Source organism: Lacerta agilis, chromosome 11 (genome assembly GCF_009819535.1).
Source record: "Lacerta agilis isolate rLacAgi1 chromosome 11, rLacAgi1.pri, whole genome shotgun sequence".
NCBI lineage: Eukaryota > Metazoa > Chordata > Lepidosauria > Squamata > Lacertidae > Lacerta > Lacerta agilis.
Genome location: NC_046322.1, coordinates 40,476,102 through 40,498,223, shown reverse-complemented (window position 1 = coordinate 40,498,223; position 22,122 = coordinate 40,476,102). Strand labels below are relative to the sequence as shown.

General features: G+C 38.1%; 1 protein-coding gene across 2 annotated transcripts in view; it reads left to right on the top strand.

Moving 5' to 3' along the window:
- FBXL17 (F-box and leucine rich repeat protein 17) overlaps positions 1-20,848 on the top strand; it is a 135,470-nt gene extending 114,622 nt beyond the window's left edge. The window contains exons 8-9 of one of the 2 annotated variants that reach the window (XM_033164390.1): positions 6,914-7,056; positions 19,941-20,848. In XM_033164390.1, the coding sequence (XP_033020281.1) occupies positions 6,914-7,056; positions 19,941-20,078 (281 nt within the window). In that variant the 3' untranslated portion in view covers positions 20,079-20,848. The remainder of the gene's footprint in view (positions 1-6,913; positions 7,057-19,940) is intronic. The other variant, XM_033164391.1, reaches the window with a different exon arrangement.
- Positions 20,849-22,122: the final 1,274 nt, after the last annotated feature.

The window sequence follows — 22,122 nt, the reverse complement described above, 5'->3', positions numbered from 1 at the left end:
AAGAAAAAAGTCTACTGAAGTAAACTGGTACTGAAGTTTTAAGTTTAAAACAGTAACTCTATTGACCTGCTGCCTTTCTTTAGATAAACAAAACTTTCAACTGTAAGTTAATTTCGCTGTCATAAAAATGTAATAACATCTCTCCATTAATTCCATGGCTGTCATATATGCAGAGCAGTTATATTTAATGACTGTGGGCACCCGCAAGGAAGTTTCCCTACATGGGCCCATTGAAAGAACTGGGACAAGCACAATACCACAATATAAGCCTTATAAGATTTTAAAGAAGCAACTAGCATAATTCAAACACTGGCATATTCTCACTGCCATGTTGCCAGCATAATCTTACTTGCTGAGCATAATATACAGAGTTGTGTCAAACAAAGTCCTGCTCAGAGTAGACTCACTGAAAACTATGGTTTTAAGTTAGGCATCTTCATTAATTTCAGTAGATCTGCTCTTGAGTAGAACTAACATGAGATTCAAAGTGTTCAAGTGTATGAATAATTTTACATGTATCCAATGATAACCCACCTCAGAATAGACACATTGAAATTAATGAACATGACTAGTGATGGATACAACTCATGGTAATACAAAAATCTCTTTATTGAAATCCACTCAACTGACTGAAACTGTTGGTAAGTTGCAGGCCAGCTTTCCTCCTATATAAAGAATAGCCTTAAGAATTTATGAAGGTAGACTTCCACATTTTCTTGGTAATGGTTTTAGTTATTATAGTTAAAGTAAGCACTGGACAGTATTTGTATAAAAGTTTATGAGCATGAAAAGAGCTGTGAACATGATTATCCCCCAATTATTCAGAAATTAGAGAGCTAAACATCTTTATCCATTGTGTTCATTAGAAATTTTGTTCCAATTGATACTTTAAAATTTCAGTTTGAATTCTGCCTCCCATTGTAAGAATAGTGATTTTTTCCACAGTATGACATTCCTTAGTATCACTGCCCCCACCATAGCTGTTGTCCCCTTTATTACATTATCCATTTCTTTCTTTCTTTCTTTAGTTGTTTAGTATTGTGACTAACGGTTGAAACGAGAAATTGTAGTCTAGTTATCTCTTGTTTTTCTATCGGGGCATTATATTAGCTATGATAAATCGGCACATATAGCCAGTATGCAGTTTTCCACCATTATCTGACCAAATGACTGTTCAATAATCATTATAAAATCACTACCTACAGTATTATTGTCTCTCTTCTTGAAGAGGAATTTTTCCATGTTGAAGTGCTGCTTTTTTCATGTTCCCTCAGGATATGATTCTTATTAGTGAATATTTTGAAGACTGAAATTATGCTGCTAAATCTGAAGTGTGCTGAAAAATACTTTAGGAGAAAGTAGCCTTTTTCAAGCCCTTAGGACTCAACATTTTTATTTGCATTTCCATCATGTTAATTACTGTTTAAAGAGTTCCCGGGGTGATTACACACAACTATTTTCAAGAAGTTTTATCCCATTCTTTATACAGGACAGCTAATTAATGTTAGAAGCTTTATTAATCTGCAGAAGATGCAATTAAGGTCTATCCAGTTACACCTTATCCTGGGATATGTATTGTAACTGTCATTATTTGGAAGTAATTTGATGAGTCCACTGAAAATACATTGCTGTAAATTCTCTCACGCATGTCATTGACAACACAGCCACAGTAGTTCTTCTGGGTTCAGTAGGACACAAATTGAAAGGTTTAATAATGAGAACCTCTGAAGGTGGTGTCTGGAAGCAGTTCCTTCATTACTTTTTAAGTCTGCTTGTGATGATTCACAGTGTGAAGCCCTTTTTAATTTTGTTCAATTTTCCCAGAGCCTCAGTAATACACAATCTAAGCATCCATTTATATTGATTTATATGAGCAAATGAGATCAACTCAAGTTTAGTTAATCATAATTAACTTAATGGCAAGATACAATATCGTGGTCACTGGCTGTGCCCCTCAATTTAGAGATCTCTGTGTGTGTCACTGAACATTGGGTTATGAACAAATACAAAAGCCTTGTTAAGATTAATTCATGTTGAGGCTTGGAGTGATACCCACTGTCAGAAGCAAGAAAATTTAAAATTAAGGCTCACGCTTTGTTCTTACTTCCCTTGGATCTACAGATATGTTGCGATGAATTCCCATATTATGTCATTTTATTCGGTGACCTGAGATGTAGGCAGAAGAAAAGCCCATTAGAGTGAGCAGTGCAGTGTGGCTTGGATTTATTTTGAATTTCATGTAAAATAAAAAAATACAGTTTAGATTATTAGTTTCAACAGATCTCTGGCTGCTTTATTATCTTTTGAATAATAAAGATGCAGAAGTATTTTTATCCGTCCATGCAAAGTTATTGATTCACTCTTGCTCCTTGGCCACTAGTTGAGAAATTTTTCACCTCGTTTCCCAGTGAAGGTCAAAATGTGCATTCGGAAAGAGGGAATGTAACTAGACTTGCTAAAGTTCTCAGAAAAACTAGACTGGCTGCTATAGGGATGTAGTCTGACTCACTTCCTTCCATTTCCTCAGGGCATCATATTAGATTGGCTTCCCAGCATAGTCATGCCCCTGTATCCTCTGTATTTCACTGTGGTCCCATACGTTATTTTTACAAACTGTGGTATGTCCACATGTGCACAAATGCATAACTACAAAATTACCACAGGAGACCTCGAGCAGCCTGAGGCAGGTGGCGCATACAGCTTTTCTTACTACATCTTTTTTTAAAAAAATGATAGTAGGTCTGCTATGAAAATGTATGCAGACAATACAGTATCTCGGTCATCTGTTTACTTCTCTCATAGAATTTTCTTGTTTCCTAACAATGTATTACAGAAGCAACATTTAAATATTTGTCTTCTGTTCGGCTTAGCTTGTAAAGAAGACAGTTTGTTAACTTGTGAGTTATATCACCTTGCAAAATAATAGATCAGCTTTGTTTTAGCATTTCAAATCAGAAAGCCCACGGTGACTCTTCTTTTGTGTGAATTCAGCATCCCATCATATACATGGGAGTAAGTCTCATTGTTGCCAGTGAGATTTGCTTCTGAGTAAATCGCATAGGGCTGTGCTCCAAGGTGGCTAAGCACATTTGTGTTATAGTGAATTGATGCCTCTAAAAGATGGTGCGGGGCATAAAACAAGGATGGCATAGCAGCCCCCTTCACATGTCCAGACTGCCTCGTGAGAGCCATCAGTTAGAAAAGACTCATGCAGTTGGCTCCACCCACATGGCTGCGGCATTCTCACTCATACTGCAGCTGCATCAGAGAGCACCTTGGGGAAGCAGCTCTCACACAGCTGCAAGTAGGTGTGAAGAGGACTGTTATTTGAAGTCAGTGGTCTCCTGCGAAGGGGACAGCTCTAGGTGGCCCATTAGCACAGAGGCTTTGTGCTGGATTAGGTTCTCTGGAATGTTCATACAGGCTAGAACATTAATAACCAAGATTTGTTCGTATGGGGATGCTAAATAGCACAACCCTTTTATAAAGCCACAAAACTGAACAAGAGCTCTTTTGCCTAGTATTCTCCCAAATTATCTGTTATTCATCAGTCAGCCATGCATTAACAGGCTATGCTAACAGCTGGAGTTACTTTCTCTCCTAGACAGGAAGAAAGTAACTATTGTCCAATTGTATTTCTCTTTGAATACATTCAAACTTACATGTGTGTATTGACTGGCAATCCAAGTTACAAATGGGGTCTAAAACAAAATGTTGTAGTTTATCCTCACCTCCTAAACCAGCAATGCCCTCCTCCAAAACCCTATGAGGTACTGGGGGCTCTAGTAAACCGAATCCAACCCACCCCCATTTCCCATTTTCAATAACCAATATTCTTTTTCTTTTTTTAAATCACATATTTGTCATGCTAGATGAAAGAAAAGGGGAGAAAGCAAAGGACAGTTGCGTAGGAGAGACGAGATACAACTACCCACTTTCTAATATCTCCCTTACCTACCTTATGAGCCTCTCCTGCCTGTCTGCCAGCTGATCACTAATATTTTGAAGTTTCCTGGGTTGCGACAGCCCAGGAACTACTCTCTCTTCACCATCCAATTCCATTACCCCTCTCCTGCTTCAGAGAGCTTTCCTTCTTTAGAGTTCAAAATATTTTCTTTATTTATTTTGTACTTCTACCAGTGTTGGACTAAATTGTGCTGTTACCTCCCTCTTAATCAAAGCTGATGCCATTTTGATTACATAACTTTGCAAATAGACATAACTATTATGTAAGATTGGTAATTCAACTGACTGGGACTGAACACCACAGCCATCTCCATAATCTTTGTGTGCTGTTGAAATCTTGGTTGAGCTGAGAAATTTCCAGGCCTCAACTGTTGCAGCACATTGATCAGGTAGATCACAAACCAGCTTGGACTTTGTCATACAAGGAATAGTGCTCCTGACTCCCACAAACAAAGCCATTTTCCTTTTGGCATTAACCACTGCATCAAGGATCAATTTATATGAAACTGCCTTATACATAGGGTTTTTATTTACTCCTTTAATAGAAATAAAGTTGGTAAGCTTTTTACATTATTCAAAAACTGCTACTATGGCCTTTTGCAGTTTAATATCTGAAGAGTTTTGTCAGCATATTTTAAAGGACTTGAGCAGCGAGACACTTACCACTTCCCTAGAGATGAATATTCCACTGTCCAGTTGATCCATTATAAAAAGTTCTTAATAATGGGACTACAGTTTTCTTTGTTCATTTCCATTCTATTACATCAGCTATTTCCCACTGGTCTTCCCTAAACCATTTCCCAATTTTCCTTGTACTAAAGCTCTGCAGTTGCTTGTAAGTGGCTATCATAGGCCACTTGATACTTCATAGGCCAACTGATGACTATGGTAAATATAATTTAAGGACAAGCACCATAATAAGAAGGTGATTAACAATAGCTGTTCAGTACTGTTTTCTAGTTGATATATAACATTTTATGTAGTGGGACTGGGGGAAAGAACAGCTCCATAGGGTCCAGGCTTTAACTTTATGGTAATTGGAGAGGTGCTCATGGGCATAGTAGTCCTTCAGTAGGAAAAAAGACCCGCTAGTATTTACAATTTGTGAGTATTGTAGTACAGTGTTTCCATCATTTGGTATATACAGTAATAAAGTGGGATCCAACTATCCAATTAGGGGATTGATGAATTAGCTTAACTGACTGAACACTTCTTGATCAACTAAAACTAAAAGCTCAGAGAATTGCTAGACAGTGTGCCAGTGCCTACTGGCTAAGGCTGTGTCAGAGCATTCAACTCACTGCTGACAGCAGCAACACTCTCGAAATGCCCCAGTTAGCCCCAAACCACAGCCACTTGTCCATTACCTGACATGTTATGACATCATATGATGAGGACTTCCAATGACGTCATATGACGATGACGTCATATGACATCATAATGTGTGGCACCAAGTTCAAAAGGAAGAATTAGGAGTGCATTCTAAGTCAAAGTGTTCCATGGAGTATGGAACAGTTCTGAATCTGGCCTTCAATCTGGCTTTCAGCCCCGTCGTATCATGTGAACATTTTCTTAGCAAGCACTTCCATCTTTCAGGTGTTGCTAGTTTGGCTATTTGCGCCAATATATCATTTTGTTCCAGCTAGGAAATCTTGCCGGTTTTGCTCACCAATGCAAACATAGTCAGAATCACAGTCATTTAAAAAAATAATTTAAAAGTGTAGGTGGTTTTAAGTAGCATATTTGTCAAGAATGTGCTAGAAATATATAATTGTCGAATAATATTAAGAGTGCTACAATTCATGGCAACACATTGCAAAACATGATGCTTAGAAGTGGCTTTGCAAGATTAACTGTTAGCCTGGAGACAGTATGTCCAAAACCATATATATATATATATATATATATATATATATATATATATATATATATATTCCATGTGTGTGCTGCAGATTATATATATATATATATATATATATATATATATATATATATATATATATATATATATATTTCTTGCCCTGAGAGAATAACTGAGTTTTATCCTAGCTAATTGTTAAATTGGCTTTTAGGCAGTCTTTGGTAATTTTTCTTACTCATCGGAATACGACAAAAGATTTAATATACAATGTAATTCATTGAACCATGTTGCAGACACTGTAATGTACATAACCTTTGAACTTCCGTTGATAATATTTAAATAAAACCAAGTACCTAGTTGAAGGGAGTTGGTAGTTAATAGAGCAGTTTTCATTCCATCACAAATAAGAACATCCAAGTTGGGGTGGCCAAAGTAAAGTAAAATGAAGAGGAGATCGTCTGATACCAGCTAATAATCAAAAGCACAAATCCTGCCTTGCCAATAAAGGCAAAGTTGCTACTACAGAGTGCAAAAGCACTAACTGGACTAATGCTAAGTAAATATTTTGTGTACCTTCTTCATTATATGTTAAAACTATCTTGATGCTCTCCTTTTAAAAATCACCTGGCAAGTTTTACCCAGTAGGGATTCAGGAAACCTCTTCTGGAATGCACACATGGCTCCTATGGTTTTCTTCACAAAGAATTCTTAAGACATTTGGAACAAATGATTAGTAATATTGTGTTAATATTTCATCCAAACCCAAATATTAATTTATTTTATAAAAATAAATCATATGCCATTTTCCAGTCCTTGAAATTTAGACTCTGTGTTGTTTTGGGCAATGCAGCTTACCTATGAAAGGGATTCTTGTGTGATTTTAAAAGGCAGCTTGATCATTTTTATAGCAATATGCGCCTTTCAGTGTGTTAGGGGGAAAATGTAAACTGTTCTTTATATACATGCATGTATATATGGTTTGATGACATAAACTTGTTTTTTTGAAATATATAATATTTAAAATATTTTGCTGCTTAACATTTCATCCCTGTACTTTATTTTTCTTGTGTTTTATTTGTTTTGTAGCACTGATAGCCATTGGTCGATACAGTATGACAATAGAGACTGTGGATGTAGGATGGTGCAAAGAAATCACAGATCAGGGAGCCACCCAAATTGCTCAAAGTAGCAAGTCGCTCAGATACTTGGGACTAATGCGATGTGATAAGGTAAGATTTTTTATTATTATTTTTTTGCATAAAAGACTATGTTACATAGGCGAGAGTGGCATGTCCATTTACTCCACACAATTGCATTCACATTAGCAGTTATTAACAAAAAAAGCAGCAAATGCGTATTGGACATATGATAAGCGTCTCTGATATTGAGTCAGTGATGTTAGTACATTTTTTTTTGCTGCTTTCTGAATTTTATGATTTCTGTCTTTAGTGGGTCATGACATTAATATAGCAGTCTGTCTTGTCTTAAAACACAGAATGCAGTAATAGCAAAAAAATACTGCCGTCTGACTTTCAAAAGAAATAATTTTCAGCTCAGTAACCTTGATCACAAATCCTCATTGTAAAAACAGATGAACCAAAGAGCTTTGTGTAGCTCACTCAGAGGAGAAATGTTTCAACTCAATGGCCTTGATTCTTAAATTTTCCATATATATTTTTCCTTTCCCGTTTAGAAACACATTAAGAGGCTCCTGCTTCTTGCATTCTCTGTTTGCAAAAGCAAATTGTGAATATGAAGCTATAAAAAGTCTAGCTTCTGAGCCGAAGAACCACTATTTTGTGAATTGATGGAACATAATACCTTAAACTTGAATGTTTTGTAAAAGCCAAGAGAAGAAAAGTATGTGTGAGTCTCCTTTGATGAATTGGGCTAAGATTATCTGCTTAGACTGTTCAAAGGGTTACTTGACCCTGGGATTTAGATTTGACCCTGAATCACCTGATCAATTTTACATACATATCTTTTGTGGGTTTAGTTAAAACAGCTTGTACAATCAGGAAAGACTTAATAAAAGCAATATATTTATCCTGTCTTGAGCTGCTAAAAACAATCAATGACCTTGATGTTGCAAACAGTTTTTAGTACAACATCAGTTAAACTACGCATACTGTATATTCTGTATTCCTTTAATTGCTGGCTTACGCTTTCCTGCCTTCCTACAAAGGGACTGCATGCTGTGTAGGGAGACAACTGAGCTAGCAGGAATAAAAATCTGCGAGACGGCTGCAGCACAAATGGGGGAAACTGTTTCTGATTAATGGGAAACGTATATTGGGTATCTTGATGAGAATGCTGTAAAGTGTGGCATTAGGGGGACCATTGGGGGTCATTTAACTTGCTTGTTAAACCTCTTATGTGCAGGAGGATGAGGAAAGTAGCCATAAAAAGAACAAATTTTCGGAAGCTCTATCCTGAATTTAAAATGTTTAAAATGCAGTGTTGGCAGCTCTAAGAGCTACATGCCCCTTCCACATTCAGAGAATAGAGATCATTCAAAACCACTTCCTTCGCTTTTCTAACTTCATGCAGAACTAATTTCTTCTTCCAAATACCAGCACCCAGAACATTAATGAGAAGGGTTTTCAAATGCCACCGTGGCAGAAAAACGTTCTTTCGTAAAGTTGGGTGGGGGCCACACATTGGTCCAGTCTGCCCCTCCCCCGGGTGCTTCTTAGCCTTTCCCCAAATGTTATTTAATATTGCTATACCTGATAGCCATTCCCTTCTTATGTGGCATTGCCTGACATGCAAGTAAGGAGCTCAGAAACAAAGAGAAATAGATGGGGCATACAGCAATAGATTTCAGCAATCAATACCAAAATACTCTTCATGACATCATCTCTTCAGAATTTCTTTGAGACGCACTTGAAATAAATTTAGAATTACAAAGGCGTCAAGGGCCTTGCCAAAAAAGATCAGAGAAACTGCAGGGCTGAGTAAAGGCAGGCTCTGTTTGATTCCATCGATTATATAACTGCCTCTAGGCTATAGATGTCACTAGTGGCTATTCTATTGATCCACACCATGAAAATAATCAGATTAATTCATTTCTCATTAAGTTGCCATTTACTGTGGTCTTTTTGATTTCCATGTACAGTGTGGAAGCAACACACTCACTGCTATAAGGGGGCAGGAACTGGCTTCATAATCTTAGGACCATGAGAAATAGCAGTCTTATGTCTCCATGAAGTCTAAAGTGTTGTTTTATCAGTTTAAACCAAGTATTCTTAAAACCACTTTCATTGTTTTGCCCAGTTAATAGAGGATCAGTTTCAAGGAACATGATATAAGACCTAGTTGGAGGTCTTTACTTAAGAGCAGTAGCACCTAATGGCTAAGGACATGACATCTTGTGTCATTGTTCCCCAAGGGTGAGACAGGAACATCAATCACTACTCCTTCTTGAAAGAGCCAGAAGCCACACATTGTGCAGCTGCCCAGATGAGGAGGTGCCCCACAGCTTAGACAGTGCAGGAATTAGCTCTGTCTGTGCACCTATACAGCCCCAACCTCGCCCCTGCCCCACCACCACCCCACCACTGTCCCAGTTAGAGGCAACAACACTGGTATCCCACACCATGTCACCTGCTGCTGCATAGTTGCTAAGTAAGCAGCTAAGGACATTTCACATTTTGTGAACGCCTACAACCTTCAGGGGACGCGGGTGGCACTATGGTCTATACCACTGAGCCTAGGGTTTGCCGACCGGAAGGTCGGTGGTTCGAATCCCCACGACGGGGTGAGCTCCTGTTGTTTGGTCCCTGCTCCTGCCCACCTAGCAGTTTGAAAGCATGTCAAAGTGCAAGTAGATAAATAGGTACCACTCCGGCAGGAAGGTAAACGGCGTTTCCGTGCGCTGCTCTGGTTCACCAGAAGCGGCTTAGTCACGCTGGCCACATGACCCGGAAGCTGTACACCGGCTCCCTCGGCCAGTAAAGAAAGATGAGCACCGCAACCCTAGAGTCGTCTGCGACTGGACCTAACAGTCAGAGGTATCTTTACCTTTACCTTTACCTAGAACCTTCATCAGTCATCACTGCCTTTCTTCCTTCCTTTTTAAAAAATTATGTTGATCGCATGCTGGTTTTCTCTTATTGTCAGCTCGCTTAGAGGATTGTTGTCGGGCAGAAAAGTGAGATATACATATTTTAAATAAGCAATCGTTTAACCAAAGTAAAAGTAGACTAACCAGGCAGAGGGCCTTCTTGGTAGTGGTGCCTGCCCTGTGGAACGCCCTCACATCAGATGTCAAGGAAATAAACAACTATCTGTTGGTAGCCACCCAGAGTGGCTAGGGAGGCCCAGCCAGATGGGCGGGGTATAAGCAATAAATTATTCTTATTCTTGTTCTTATTATTAAGCTGCTCTAGATGTTAAGTATGCATTACAATTCAAATTCAACCAAAGCCATTAAGAACACAAGAAAAACCCTGCTGGATCCGACCAAAGACCCACCTAGTCAGGCATAGTGATTCGCCAGATGGCTGTGGGAAGTCCACAAGCAGGACTGAGTCTCCTCACTTACAATTCCGAATCCAGAGGTGTACCGCCTCCGACAGTGGAAGTAAAACATAGTTCTGTTGTTTAGTTTAGCTTCCATGAATCTTAAAGCCATCCAAGTTAGGGCCATGCTGTATCTTCTGGCACATGATAGCCATTCATAGTTTCCAAAGCACTGTGGATCAAAACACAGAGACCAAAGACATTTTGGAGAGAAACACTGTACATTTTCCAATGTTCCAAGTGCAGTCAAGTTTTCATCGCAAATTCACTGGATAGAAGTAATCCGTTGTTATATTCCTTCTCGAACCCTGTAAATGCGACATTTTCAGTCACTGTCTGGCCTCAGTTCCAAGCTGCTTGGGCCATCTTCTTCCTTTCCCACACACATGTCTGCATCATAAACTTATGGGAAAGAATTCAATGTGCCAGCAAGTGGAATATTTATGCATGGAGCATGGTCCGCTTATGCAATGAGGCTCCCCTCCCTGCCCTCCACACACTCCTAAACCTGTTATGGGGGTCTCTTCAACCCTCCAGAGCTGTTTTGGGTGGACATGTTGGAGCAGAGGGGATTAAGTCCTTATTCTATCCACATAAGTACTTAGTTGTATCCAGTATTATGCCTACTCACAGTAGACCCATTGAAATTAATTGACATGACTAACATAGGTCCATTAATTTCAGTAGTTCAATACAACCCATAATGTTTTGGCACTGTAACATGACCATTATACATCTTTCTTTGAATGACACTAATTGTTCATTAGTTGTAACATTCCCGTATGATGGCACAATGTTTTGGTAATTATATCCCTCAGGTTGTGCAAAGGAGCAGCTTTGTCTTTCGCATTGTTGTTCAGTGTTTAAACCAGACATCAGAACTGATGAGCTGTTCCTCCCCTGCCTGCAATTCATCATAGCTCTTTATGCCTCCCATTCAGGATTCTGAAATTTTGCAGGTTACTTTCTTAGGCGGTCCTATATGATGCACACCGTTATCATACTAACATTCTTCTCCACAAAACCACAGGGAGGAAAGTGAATCCCTTTTAGTACCCCACCCAATCAATTTTCAAGGCACCTAGTACAAAATGCCTTATCCATTTTTCTGAATTTCAGCAAGTTTGTTACCTAAAGGTACCTCTGCACTATATGCTATTTTCATACAAATATTTATATAGAACAATAGGGGGTGTTAAGTGGTTACCTGTTTAACTACTGCCCTTACAGAAAAGCACAGCAGGTATCTTTCTGAAAATTTGCAGTATTCACCGCACTTTCTTTTTTCTTTTATAAAAGTAATTATTTTATCTTTGTAATGTATTTTTTCTGTTTTTATCATGTCTTATATATTTTATCTTTTATAATGGATTTGGCGAGACAAAATAAGTAATAATGAAACGTAACCACAAAAATTTCATCCAATTATTTCCAAAAGTAAAATTGTTACAGCCATTACAAAATGATCTTCATAATAGTTAATGGATATGATTTCCATATTGGGGTTTTGGTTTGGACCCAAGTCAAATTAGGCAGCTTCTGAATTGGTCCGAATCAAATTGGGTTCCCAAATCAAGTGCCAAATTAGGATCTGAAGTAAATCTTATGATGCATCGCAAATGGGGAATGGTTGCCTATGCTTTTAACTGTAAGCCTGAGAATCATCTTTATCTGATCATTAATATAACTTTGCCATATTAATATCAAAGGGCCAAAGAGCTGTTAAAAAGATAGGTGGTGTCAGTAATCAAATCATGTGGCTATTTCTGGTAGATAGTACAAAAGTTTCCTTCACATTATTTCAGTAAGCTGGTAAATGTTAAAATAAAACAGTATTTTAAAAATGGGTTTAAACAAAAAAGAAAGACTTGAAATAACTTGTGGTTCTTGTAGAGAATTACGAAACCTAATCTTTTCTAAGTATGCAGCGTTTATTTCCAGCCACAAATGGCTGTAATTTGTTCAAATCAAATATGAAGCAATTGTGTGCAATATTGTGTAATATGGAGTACTGTGTGTAATATTAGGTATACCAGATCCTCACACTCCAAGAATCCTATTAGAAAACAATTTACTTCAATGCTTTCATCCACTCCAACCCTATCCAACATGTTCTTATTTTAAATTTAGATTTGCAACATTAGCTTTTTAAAAGATAGAACAAAATATGCTTTTGAAGGGAAATGGAGAAGCTTTCTATTAAGTCTATGACTGAAAAGTGCTTACTGAATTGCTCAGGAAAAAAAGTTTTACATAGATTATTTCGCATCTCCAGTTTAACCAATTCATCCCCACATTGTTTATAATTTCTAATAAATCCCTTTTCATAAATTATCTATAAACAGGAAACAAGTTAGTAGATGAGTTATATTTCTTTTTGTCTTGCTTCTACTGTAAATTAGAAGTGAAGTGGTAAAAGAACCACTAACCTTTAATAACTACAAACCCTCTAAGTACAGCATACGCCATTTCTATAGACCTACATAAATACACAGTGTTTTGGAAAGCTAGTCTATAGACATCAATAACCATCCAATTTGGTTTTCTTATGACAGTTACAAACATTACAATTGCTGTGGGAGACACCAGCATTTCCCTTTTACTTTGTAGCATAATTAATTTGAGTTTTCAACAATATTGTACACAAACATGAAACTTCATAAGATCGTCTCCATTTTGTCAGAACATATCTAGCTGAACTTAACAAAGCATAAAGAGGCTAATACGTAACAAAATAGGGTTTCAAACATCCATGGGTGGTTTACAATGTCAGGTTGCAGGGGTAAAAATAATGATTATGACATTTACATACTTAAATTGTTTGCAGCAAGACAGGAAGTCTGGTTTACTAATCCAAAATTACCAGTGCATTGGTTAACCTCTATTAAGGTCAGTTTGGTATTTAAGCCCATGTCTTTCTTTACCCTTAAAAAAATAAAATAAAGATAAGAGCCAGTCTAGGTTGCTGTCAGGGATTGGGCAGAGGAGGAATGGTGAAGACCGCTTCCCCAGCCTGGCCCTTCCAGAGAAGAAGACGGTTCAGGGGTTTGAGAGAGATCACAGCTCAGAGGCAGATGAGCAGAAAAGCTGGGAAATAATGGGAGAGGAGGAGGAGGAGGAGGAGGAGGAAGAAGAAGAAGAAGAAGAAGAAGAAGAAGAAGAAGAAGAAGAAGAAGAAGAAGAAGAAGAAGAAGAAGGGCGAAAGCTGATGGACACAGTGTCTTTAGAAAGCATTCCAGATCCCTCTCTCCCAGAACCCGGTGAGCATTAGAAGTAGGAGAGCAAAGAGCTCAAAGGCAGAGGGCACCTGTCAGCACCCGTATATTGAATAAAAAGCAGTTAGTAAGGACTTTTCCTTATCTTATCCGTTCCTGGCAACCTGCTGTGGGGGTTGGATCCTCTGCCACCTGACACCATCAAAACAATTACTATTAAGAGGGTTAATATGGACAGACATTGGGAATTGCTGGACTTCGCAAAGGGCGAACCCAGACTGAAACCTGTGGAGAACTTAAGAAGCCAAGTTACGGATTGGTTACCATACCACCTGATATATGACAGGTTTAAGGTAGACAAAAAAAATATGGGTTTTTGGACCAAAGCTCACAATTTGAAAAAGACCTGTTACAAAATAAGGATAAACTTCTGTATAAAATGTATAATTTCTTATTAGAATGGAAAACAAAGGACGAGCTAGTTAAAGCATCAATGACACACTGGGCAGTAGATATAAGGACACAATATAGACCTAAACCTTTGGAAGAAATTTTGGAAAAATGATTTGAAATTTATTGTGTGTTATTCTCTGAAAGAGAACTACTTGAAAATGATTCATAGATGGTATTTAATTCCCAATAGGCTGGCTAAGATGTATAAAGCAGAATCAGATACGTGTTGGAAATGTAAAGAAATGGGAGGAACATTTTTTTCATATGTGGTGGACATGTAGAAAGGTGAAAGAATTTTGGGAAATGATTTATAATGAGTTGCAAAAAATGTTTACACTTACCTCCCAGAGTCCTTTTTGTTGGAAATAAACCTGACAAAAATTCCCTGGTGCCAGAAAAAAAACAGTAGAAAATATTTATTGAATATGTGGAAAACAATTGTACAAAGCGCTGGCAGCATTAAGATAAATTCAACAGAGTAAACAATATTTGACTGATGTAAAAGTGGAAAATTGATTTGAATGGTTATAGTAAAATATGCAGGAAAGTATGTGCTGTGGTCTAAACCACTGAGCCTAGGGCTTGCCGAACGGAAGGTCAGTGGTTCGAATCCCCACGATGGGCTGAGCTCCCATTGTTCAGTTCCAGCTCCTGCCCACCTAGCAGTTCAAAAGCACGTCAAAGTGCAAGTAGATAAATAGGTAACGCTCTGACGGGAAGGTAAATGGTGTTTCCGTGCGCTGCTCTGGTTCGCCAGAAGCGGCTTAGTCATGCTGGCCACGTGACCTGGAAGCTGTACGCCGGCTCCCTCGGCCAATAAAGCAAGATGAGCGCCGCAACCCCATAGTTGTTCATGAATGGACCTGATGGTCAGGGGTACTTTTACCTTTATGATATGTAATATGAACCATGGAAGGAAAAGAAGGGAAGTCAGAGGATATTTTAAAGTTTATAAAATGTTTACTTTGAAATGTAGAACACACACACACACAACCAAGTCCTTGCAAAGTTCCTCAACTGATAAGAGTTATCTGAGTTCTGAAGTCGGCAATTTTTCAACTTCATCCTCAGAAGATCACTTCAAATAGTCTTCACTCAAATCCACAGTCCTAACAGATAACCTTCAACCATGCCTTCAACACTTCTTGCAGTCTCCTGTTGTTGTTGTTCAGTCGTTCAGTCGTGTCCGACTCTTCGTGACCCCATGGACCAGAGCACGCCAGGCACGCCTATCCTTCACTGCCTCTCGCAGTTTGGCCAAACTCATGTTAATAGCTTCGAGAACACTGTCCAACCATCTCATCCTCTGTCGTCCCCTTCTCCTTGTGCCCTCCATCTTTCCAAACATCAGGGTCTTTTCTAGGGAGTCTTCTCTTCTCATGAGGTGGCCAAAGTACTGGAGCCTCAACTTCAGGATCTGTCCTTCTAGTGAGCACTCAGGGCTGATTTCTTTGAGAATGGATAGGTTTGATCTTCTTGCAGTCCAGGGGACTCTCAAGAGTCTCCTCCAGCACCATAATTCAAAAGCATCAATTCTTCGGCGATCAGCCTTCTTTATGGTCCAGCTCTCACTTCCGTACATTACTACTGGGAAAACCATAGCTTTAACTATACGGACCTTTGTCGGCAAGGTGATGTCTTTGCTTTTTAAGATGCTGTCTAGGTTTGTCATTGCTTTTCTCCCAAAAAGCAGGCGTCTTCTAATTTCGTGACTGCTGTCACCATCTGCAGTGATCATGGAACCCAAGAAAGTGAAATCTCTCACTGCCTCCATTTCCTACCATGGCCCAAACAGTATGCTGTAACCTGATCCCTTTTATATGCAAAGTTACTTGCCTACTCCGCCCAGTAACACAGATAAGAGAGTCACAAGATATCTGCAGGTGCATTGTGGGGAATGAGTCATCTCTGACGACTCATAGAAAATTAACTCATTAACTGCATTCCTTAACAGTCCAAACCTCTGACAATCATTAGCAGACCATTAATGACCACTAATGACTCATACCCTGTTGATTTGAACATATGGAGAACTGTTATATGTGCACAAAGTTTAATGAAACAGGAGGAGTGAAATTCAGTCACTTCTTGACACAAGAGTGAAAGAGGGAATACAAAGAGTATTTCCAAATGTAGAGATTACACTGCATATTTTTCTAACATGGATAAATACTAACTGCTCCGTGAGAAAACTCTCTTTCTCAGCTGAGAAGAATAAAAAGCTCTCATGAACAACAGTGTTTCAGGGCAGACTAGATTTACATAATATTTGTGTCATTTAAAAATAATAATACTTTGTTTGATGGTTTAGTGTTGCTTTTATTTTGTGTTACATATGGAGGACACCACAATCCTTTCAGTGCTTAGGGCCTCTAAAGGTCTTAATCCTGCCCTTTCTGTAATTCATTTTGACAAAGTGTTGCATCAGTATTCTGGTGAATACTGGCTTTCACCAGGTGCATTCATTACAAGGCCACTGCTGTTGTTTTCGATCCATAATTTAAATCGAAGCACATTGTTTGCCTTAACATTCAGGAAATCCAGAATGCAGATGTTGTGCTGTGTGTGTGTGAGTGTGTTATTCAACTAGTCCTAAGCCCCTAAGCACTGAGGTAATCATTGAAACTCTGTGGAACATATCGGCCTTAACAGATCAAGTGCATAGCACATCACACAAAATGACTCCACAAACCTTTCATTGTGTTGCAGCTACGGGCAGGAATTATAATTGGGCCACCTGAGAATGTTATTCATTCAACTGTTAGGTTTTTTAAAAGTCAAACATTTCTTGTTGTTGTTGTTTTTTTAAAAAAAAAATGACTTGAGGAAATGATACCTATAGAGCAGCAGGATAGCACATAAACCTGCCTAGTCCATTAATTGTAAGCAAAGCAAAGGTGGTGGTTGCATAAAAGTTTTTCAGCCCAGAACAAATGTGAGGGTTGGACATTGGATACATTTCTCTAGACGCAGAGTTCACCATGAGTATTGGAATCAAATATCACAGAGAAAACACCTGCAAGAGGAACACTGTTCGCTTCTGCCTATGGACTGAAGACCTTCCATCATTAGTGCTAGTACCATATATATGTACCATCTCCTAGTTTTTATTGGAATTTAATGAATAAATTGTAGCTTGTAGACAATATTTTTTGTCAACAGAAAGTTGAACCATGGGGCTTTAATTGGCACTAGTGGTTAGCCATTATTTATTTTAGTACAGTGGTACCTCGATTTTTGAAGGTAATCCATTCCGTTCGACTTCTGAAACGTTCAAAAATTGAACCATTTACTTACAGAAAACTCAGTATGGAAGCAGCATGGCACGTTCGACTTCTGAAAAGCATTCAAAAACCAAGGCAGTTACTTCCAGGTTTTCGGCATTCAAAAACCGAAACATTCAACTTCAGAGATGTTCAAAAACCGAGGTACCACTGTACTTCTCCGGCTTCCAAATGGAGTTCCTTATTTTGGGCAGCCTCCCACATTTCAGTTGTTGCTACATGGAAGGTACGGAAGTGAAATCTGTGTATATACTATCCTCATGCATGATTATCTACAGATTTCATTCTGTTTTATGTCAGAAAGGTGTTTTGTGTAGGAAAAAACAGATTCCTTCACAGGTGTAGATCACATACCCAGTGATAAAGGACTCCTGTATTTGCAGTGGGCACGAACTGCTTCCTCTGTGCTTATGAGCAGATATGTGACAGTTATTCATGTATATGCATGCCTGCTTTCATTTTGCCCGTTTTTGAGGGTGAAGAATCTCACATTTCAATATGCATTTGCAGGTACTCATCCCAGTTTGATGAGTACCTTTATACAGTAGATCTTTTATTTGCCACTGTGAAGAAACTACAGAGTTTTTACATAAGATTTTCCAGAAGATATGAAAAACAAATAACTGAATGAATGAATGAATGAATGAATGAATGAATGAATGAATAAATAAATGATATTTTTAATCAACTCTGTTTCAGGATTTGAGCAGATCCTTTCAGGCTTTATGCTTCTACTTTCCCAAACTTTTATTAGGCATTACAAATATAGGTCATCATAAAACATCCATGTATAAATGTATAATACACACACACACACACACACACACACACACATAAGCAGCTAGGCTTTATAAAGGATGTTGCATATTTCAATATGGTTTTTGTTTTTAAAAAAAGGATTGTCCCATTGCACAGGTTTAAGCTACAGAACAATGCTAATATATGTAGTTTGACCTGATAAATCAAATTAAAACTTCTTTGTATTTCTTATTTTCACTATTAAATACCGTTGGGAAATTCAGCAGAAAGTGAAAGCTATTTAATGTTAAACTTGTGTTCTTTTCTAGTTCTTTTTTCTTGCAAGAATTGGTTAGAATGACCTTCCTATATCCAAGAGCTGTTGTCCAAGATAACTATATATTGCCCCTCGCTCCTTGGAGATGTTTTCTCCTTCAGTGTTTGAGATATGACAGTGTTTTCATCAGAAGCAATACATAGAGGCTTATGACATCATATGTATTTCATATAACACCAAGGAAAATCATCTCTCTTTTTCTTTACTAGTAATTTAGATGTGTGCAATTTTTAGAAAAAGTATTTATGGGTTGGGGTATATTCTTGAGTTGTGGACTTTATAATTACCCTTAATAATGCTAATTAATACTTTGTTTTCCCACAACACTTTCCCACAACAGCTTTGTAGGGCCTAAATTATCATCCACATATAACAGATGCAGAAGCAAAGCAGAATCCATTCTTGGGACTACTTTCTTCTAAGCTTTTAAAATGTGATTTACTGATGTGCACAAGCTACTAAGGGGCTTCTACCATCACAGATCTCATTCTGATTTATTAAAAGGCAGTTGCTACTTTTAGACACCTTTGGTGTTGCTGTAATGTAGTTGTTTACAAAAGTGTTTAGAACTTGCAGGGTCTCTGTGTTCTTGGAAAAGAAGTTAAACCTATTTTCTATCCAAGTTGCTCTTCAGTTGACAAATCTCCCAATGAAGATTGAGTGTTTCTATTATCAAAGCAGAAGAACTGTAGATTAAACCCGTCATTTATCCCTGTCATAAAATGCAATCACTGTTCATTCTCTGCACTGCCTAGCACAATTGCTTCAGTTGGGGATTCTTTTTTTGAACGGGGGGGAGGTTGAAAGTAGGTGGATATTTAAGGTGTTTTGGTTGTGCTTAAAAGATTTCTGCCAAGCAAGATTTCAAAGAAAGTGAATACTTATTTGTGGCAAGAATGTGTCGTGGCTATAATGGGCTTGTTATCTCATATTAGTTGGACGTAGGGCACGAAAATAGGAAATGCAAAGTAAGCAGTTGTTCTGCTGAGACACACTGTCAGATTTAGGTAGCTGAGTATTTAAATTAAATATTGATGTATCTTTATATGTTCAATAAAGGTTCCAAAGAAAGCTACCTAAAAGTTGTGGTTCTTAGGTTAATCTATTATTTATCTAAAAGGACCATGGAAGCTGTCTGTTTCTGTGATATGAACTACAATCAGCTTTAACATAATTGACAAATTAATCCCCTTGCAGCACAGCGGTTGTAAAGGTGTTAAAGTTTAATTAGGTCTTTCTGATTGCTTTGTATGATCAAGGAACAAAGGTGGTATCTCTGGATAAGGTCTAGCAGGGATGCTCCTGACCTGCGTGGCTTGTATATTTTAATTATTGATGGCCAACATGACAACTGTTACCCAAAAAAGGACCTTAATTCTAAGTTCATTCTCACTGAGTAGTATAAAACGAATACCATCTCGAGAAGATATTTGTGAAGATCCTCTTAACAAATCACTGTTCTTTTACTCAGATCCAACTTAACCAGCCACATGATGAATCCATTGTTGGCTCCCTCCCCCCTTTTTATCATACCGGTGACAGATTATTTCTTTTGTTTGCAGGTGAATGAAGTGACTGTGGAACAACTTGTGCAGCAACATCCACACATCACTTTCAGTACTGTACTACAAGACTGCAAGAGAACTTTGGAACGGGCTTATCAGATGGGCTGGACACCCAATATGTCAACTGCCTCTTAATTCATGATGTGATAGTCAAATAGTCGGCAGATTTAGGCTGAACATTTGAACGCTGTTAAGTTTTTTATGAATATTTTTGCTTTATATTAAATATATGTTAAGCTTTTAATATTGAATATACATATACATACATCTATGTATGTATTGTTCAATGTAGTGGGAAATGTCTATTCTGTCTTTTCGTGGAAATATTGAAAGAGAAACCTGGTCAGATATATTTAATTTTTTGGAAAGTTTATTTGTCAACCTAAACATCTGCAAGTCGAGTAAAATATTGCAGAGGGTTTGCAACTTTTTTTGATGCAACATAACTGTAAGTTTACATAAAATAGAAACACTATTTGAATGTGTGTGTTTTTTCCAACTACATGTTGAAGATAGAAACAACTCTTTAAAGATGCATCGTAAGATTTTTGTATACATAAATCTGATGTTTAAAAGCCTTTTGGCAAATTTATTGAAGTGGGTTTCTGCTAGTTCTGTGGGTAGTTTCAGCAATGTTACATTACATTACACTTTTTCTTTCATGTTTTTTCCTTATTTTTGCTGCTCATATTTCCTTTCAGATAGGAAGTGTTGATTCCTTTCCTGGACTCACTTAAATTACAGACTAATCTTAAATTGATGCTACCCACATTTATGTGTTTGAGCTGCACAGTTGTGAAAATTCACAGATAACTGTGATGCAAGAATATAACATTTTGATGACAAATCTTTATTTTGGATGGAATCTTTAATAAATGCTGGACTCATGTGGAATGGATATTTAAGCAAATGATCCTGCTGGTTTCTGTTGGTGCTGCCAAAGTGATGTTTTTGCCGTGCATCTAGTTCTCAGTATCTTGTGAATGCATGTTATTTTGAGACAGGCTTCTGTAGCAGTTATTCCCCGCTGAATGTGCCCTTCATTTGGTTTCTCCATGCTTGCACCTTCCAGTTTCCCACGATGTTTTCATTTTTAACAATGTTCACTAAGCAAATCTGAAAAACCAAGATAAATGACCAATTCAGAGGTAAAAATTCATAGTTTTCCCCACTCTTTGAAAGAACTGTGGTGCGCTTTGGTCTGTACAATATCTCTTCACCTCTCCTGGGGCATGCCAAAGGCATTTGGATGTATCTGGTTCCAGTTTTAGACAAACCATAGCTCCCCATTGCACCTGAACGCAGAGAACTGTGGTTAGTTAAAACTACGTTTAGTTCAGATGATCAAGAATCCTGATGCTGACATGCTCACTAACTGTAGTTTAAAAGAAGCCACCGCCCCCCATGTTTGGATGTAATGAATAACTATGGTGTGTTTAAAAGCAGATGCTGGGGGAAACACGTGAACCCAGAACTTAAAATGGCTCATGTAAAAATCCAGAGTTTCCCATTACGTTCAAACTTGCAAGGTTACATATTGGGGCATGTCCCAAGTGACCCATGTACAAGTGGAAGGCATTTTTGCTCCTTTATGGCAGGCAGTTTCTCTCCAATCCCTTTCCCTAGGCTGTATCATATATCAATCCATGTTTTTTCAGGGTGGATGGAAGCTGTAGTGGGAAGGGGTATGAGAACCCCCAATCTGTGTTTAAAACATTGTGCATGGTTCTTCGATCCATGCCTTTGCAGCTATACAGCTTATTGGATTCATAATGTTTCCTTCTTTTGCGCAATCACATTTATAGATCACATTGAGAAAGTTTAGTGCAAACTCAAGTATATGTATAATGCACCAGCTTCTTTATTTGCTTTGCTGCAGTTTTCCAGACCCACAGACATGGTTGCTGGTTCAGCATAAGCATAGCCATGTGTTTAAACCAATATTTCTCTGTGCAGTCACGTATCTGGATTCATTTTCACCTGGAGAAATGTGCCCTTGTAAACTGACCTGATAACAAAGTTATCTTAGACAGGTATCCTTATACACACTTACTTGGAAGTAACTTCCATTTAACACAGTGGGACTTCCTTCTGAATAGGCATGTGTAGTATTGCGCCTTACTCTTCTGTCATCGCTGGTTAGTAAATACTGAGTTGAAACAAATGAATTATGGTTTTT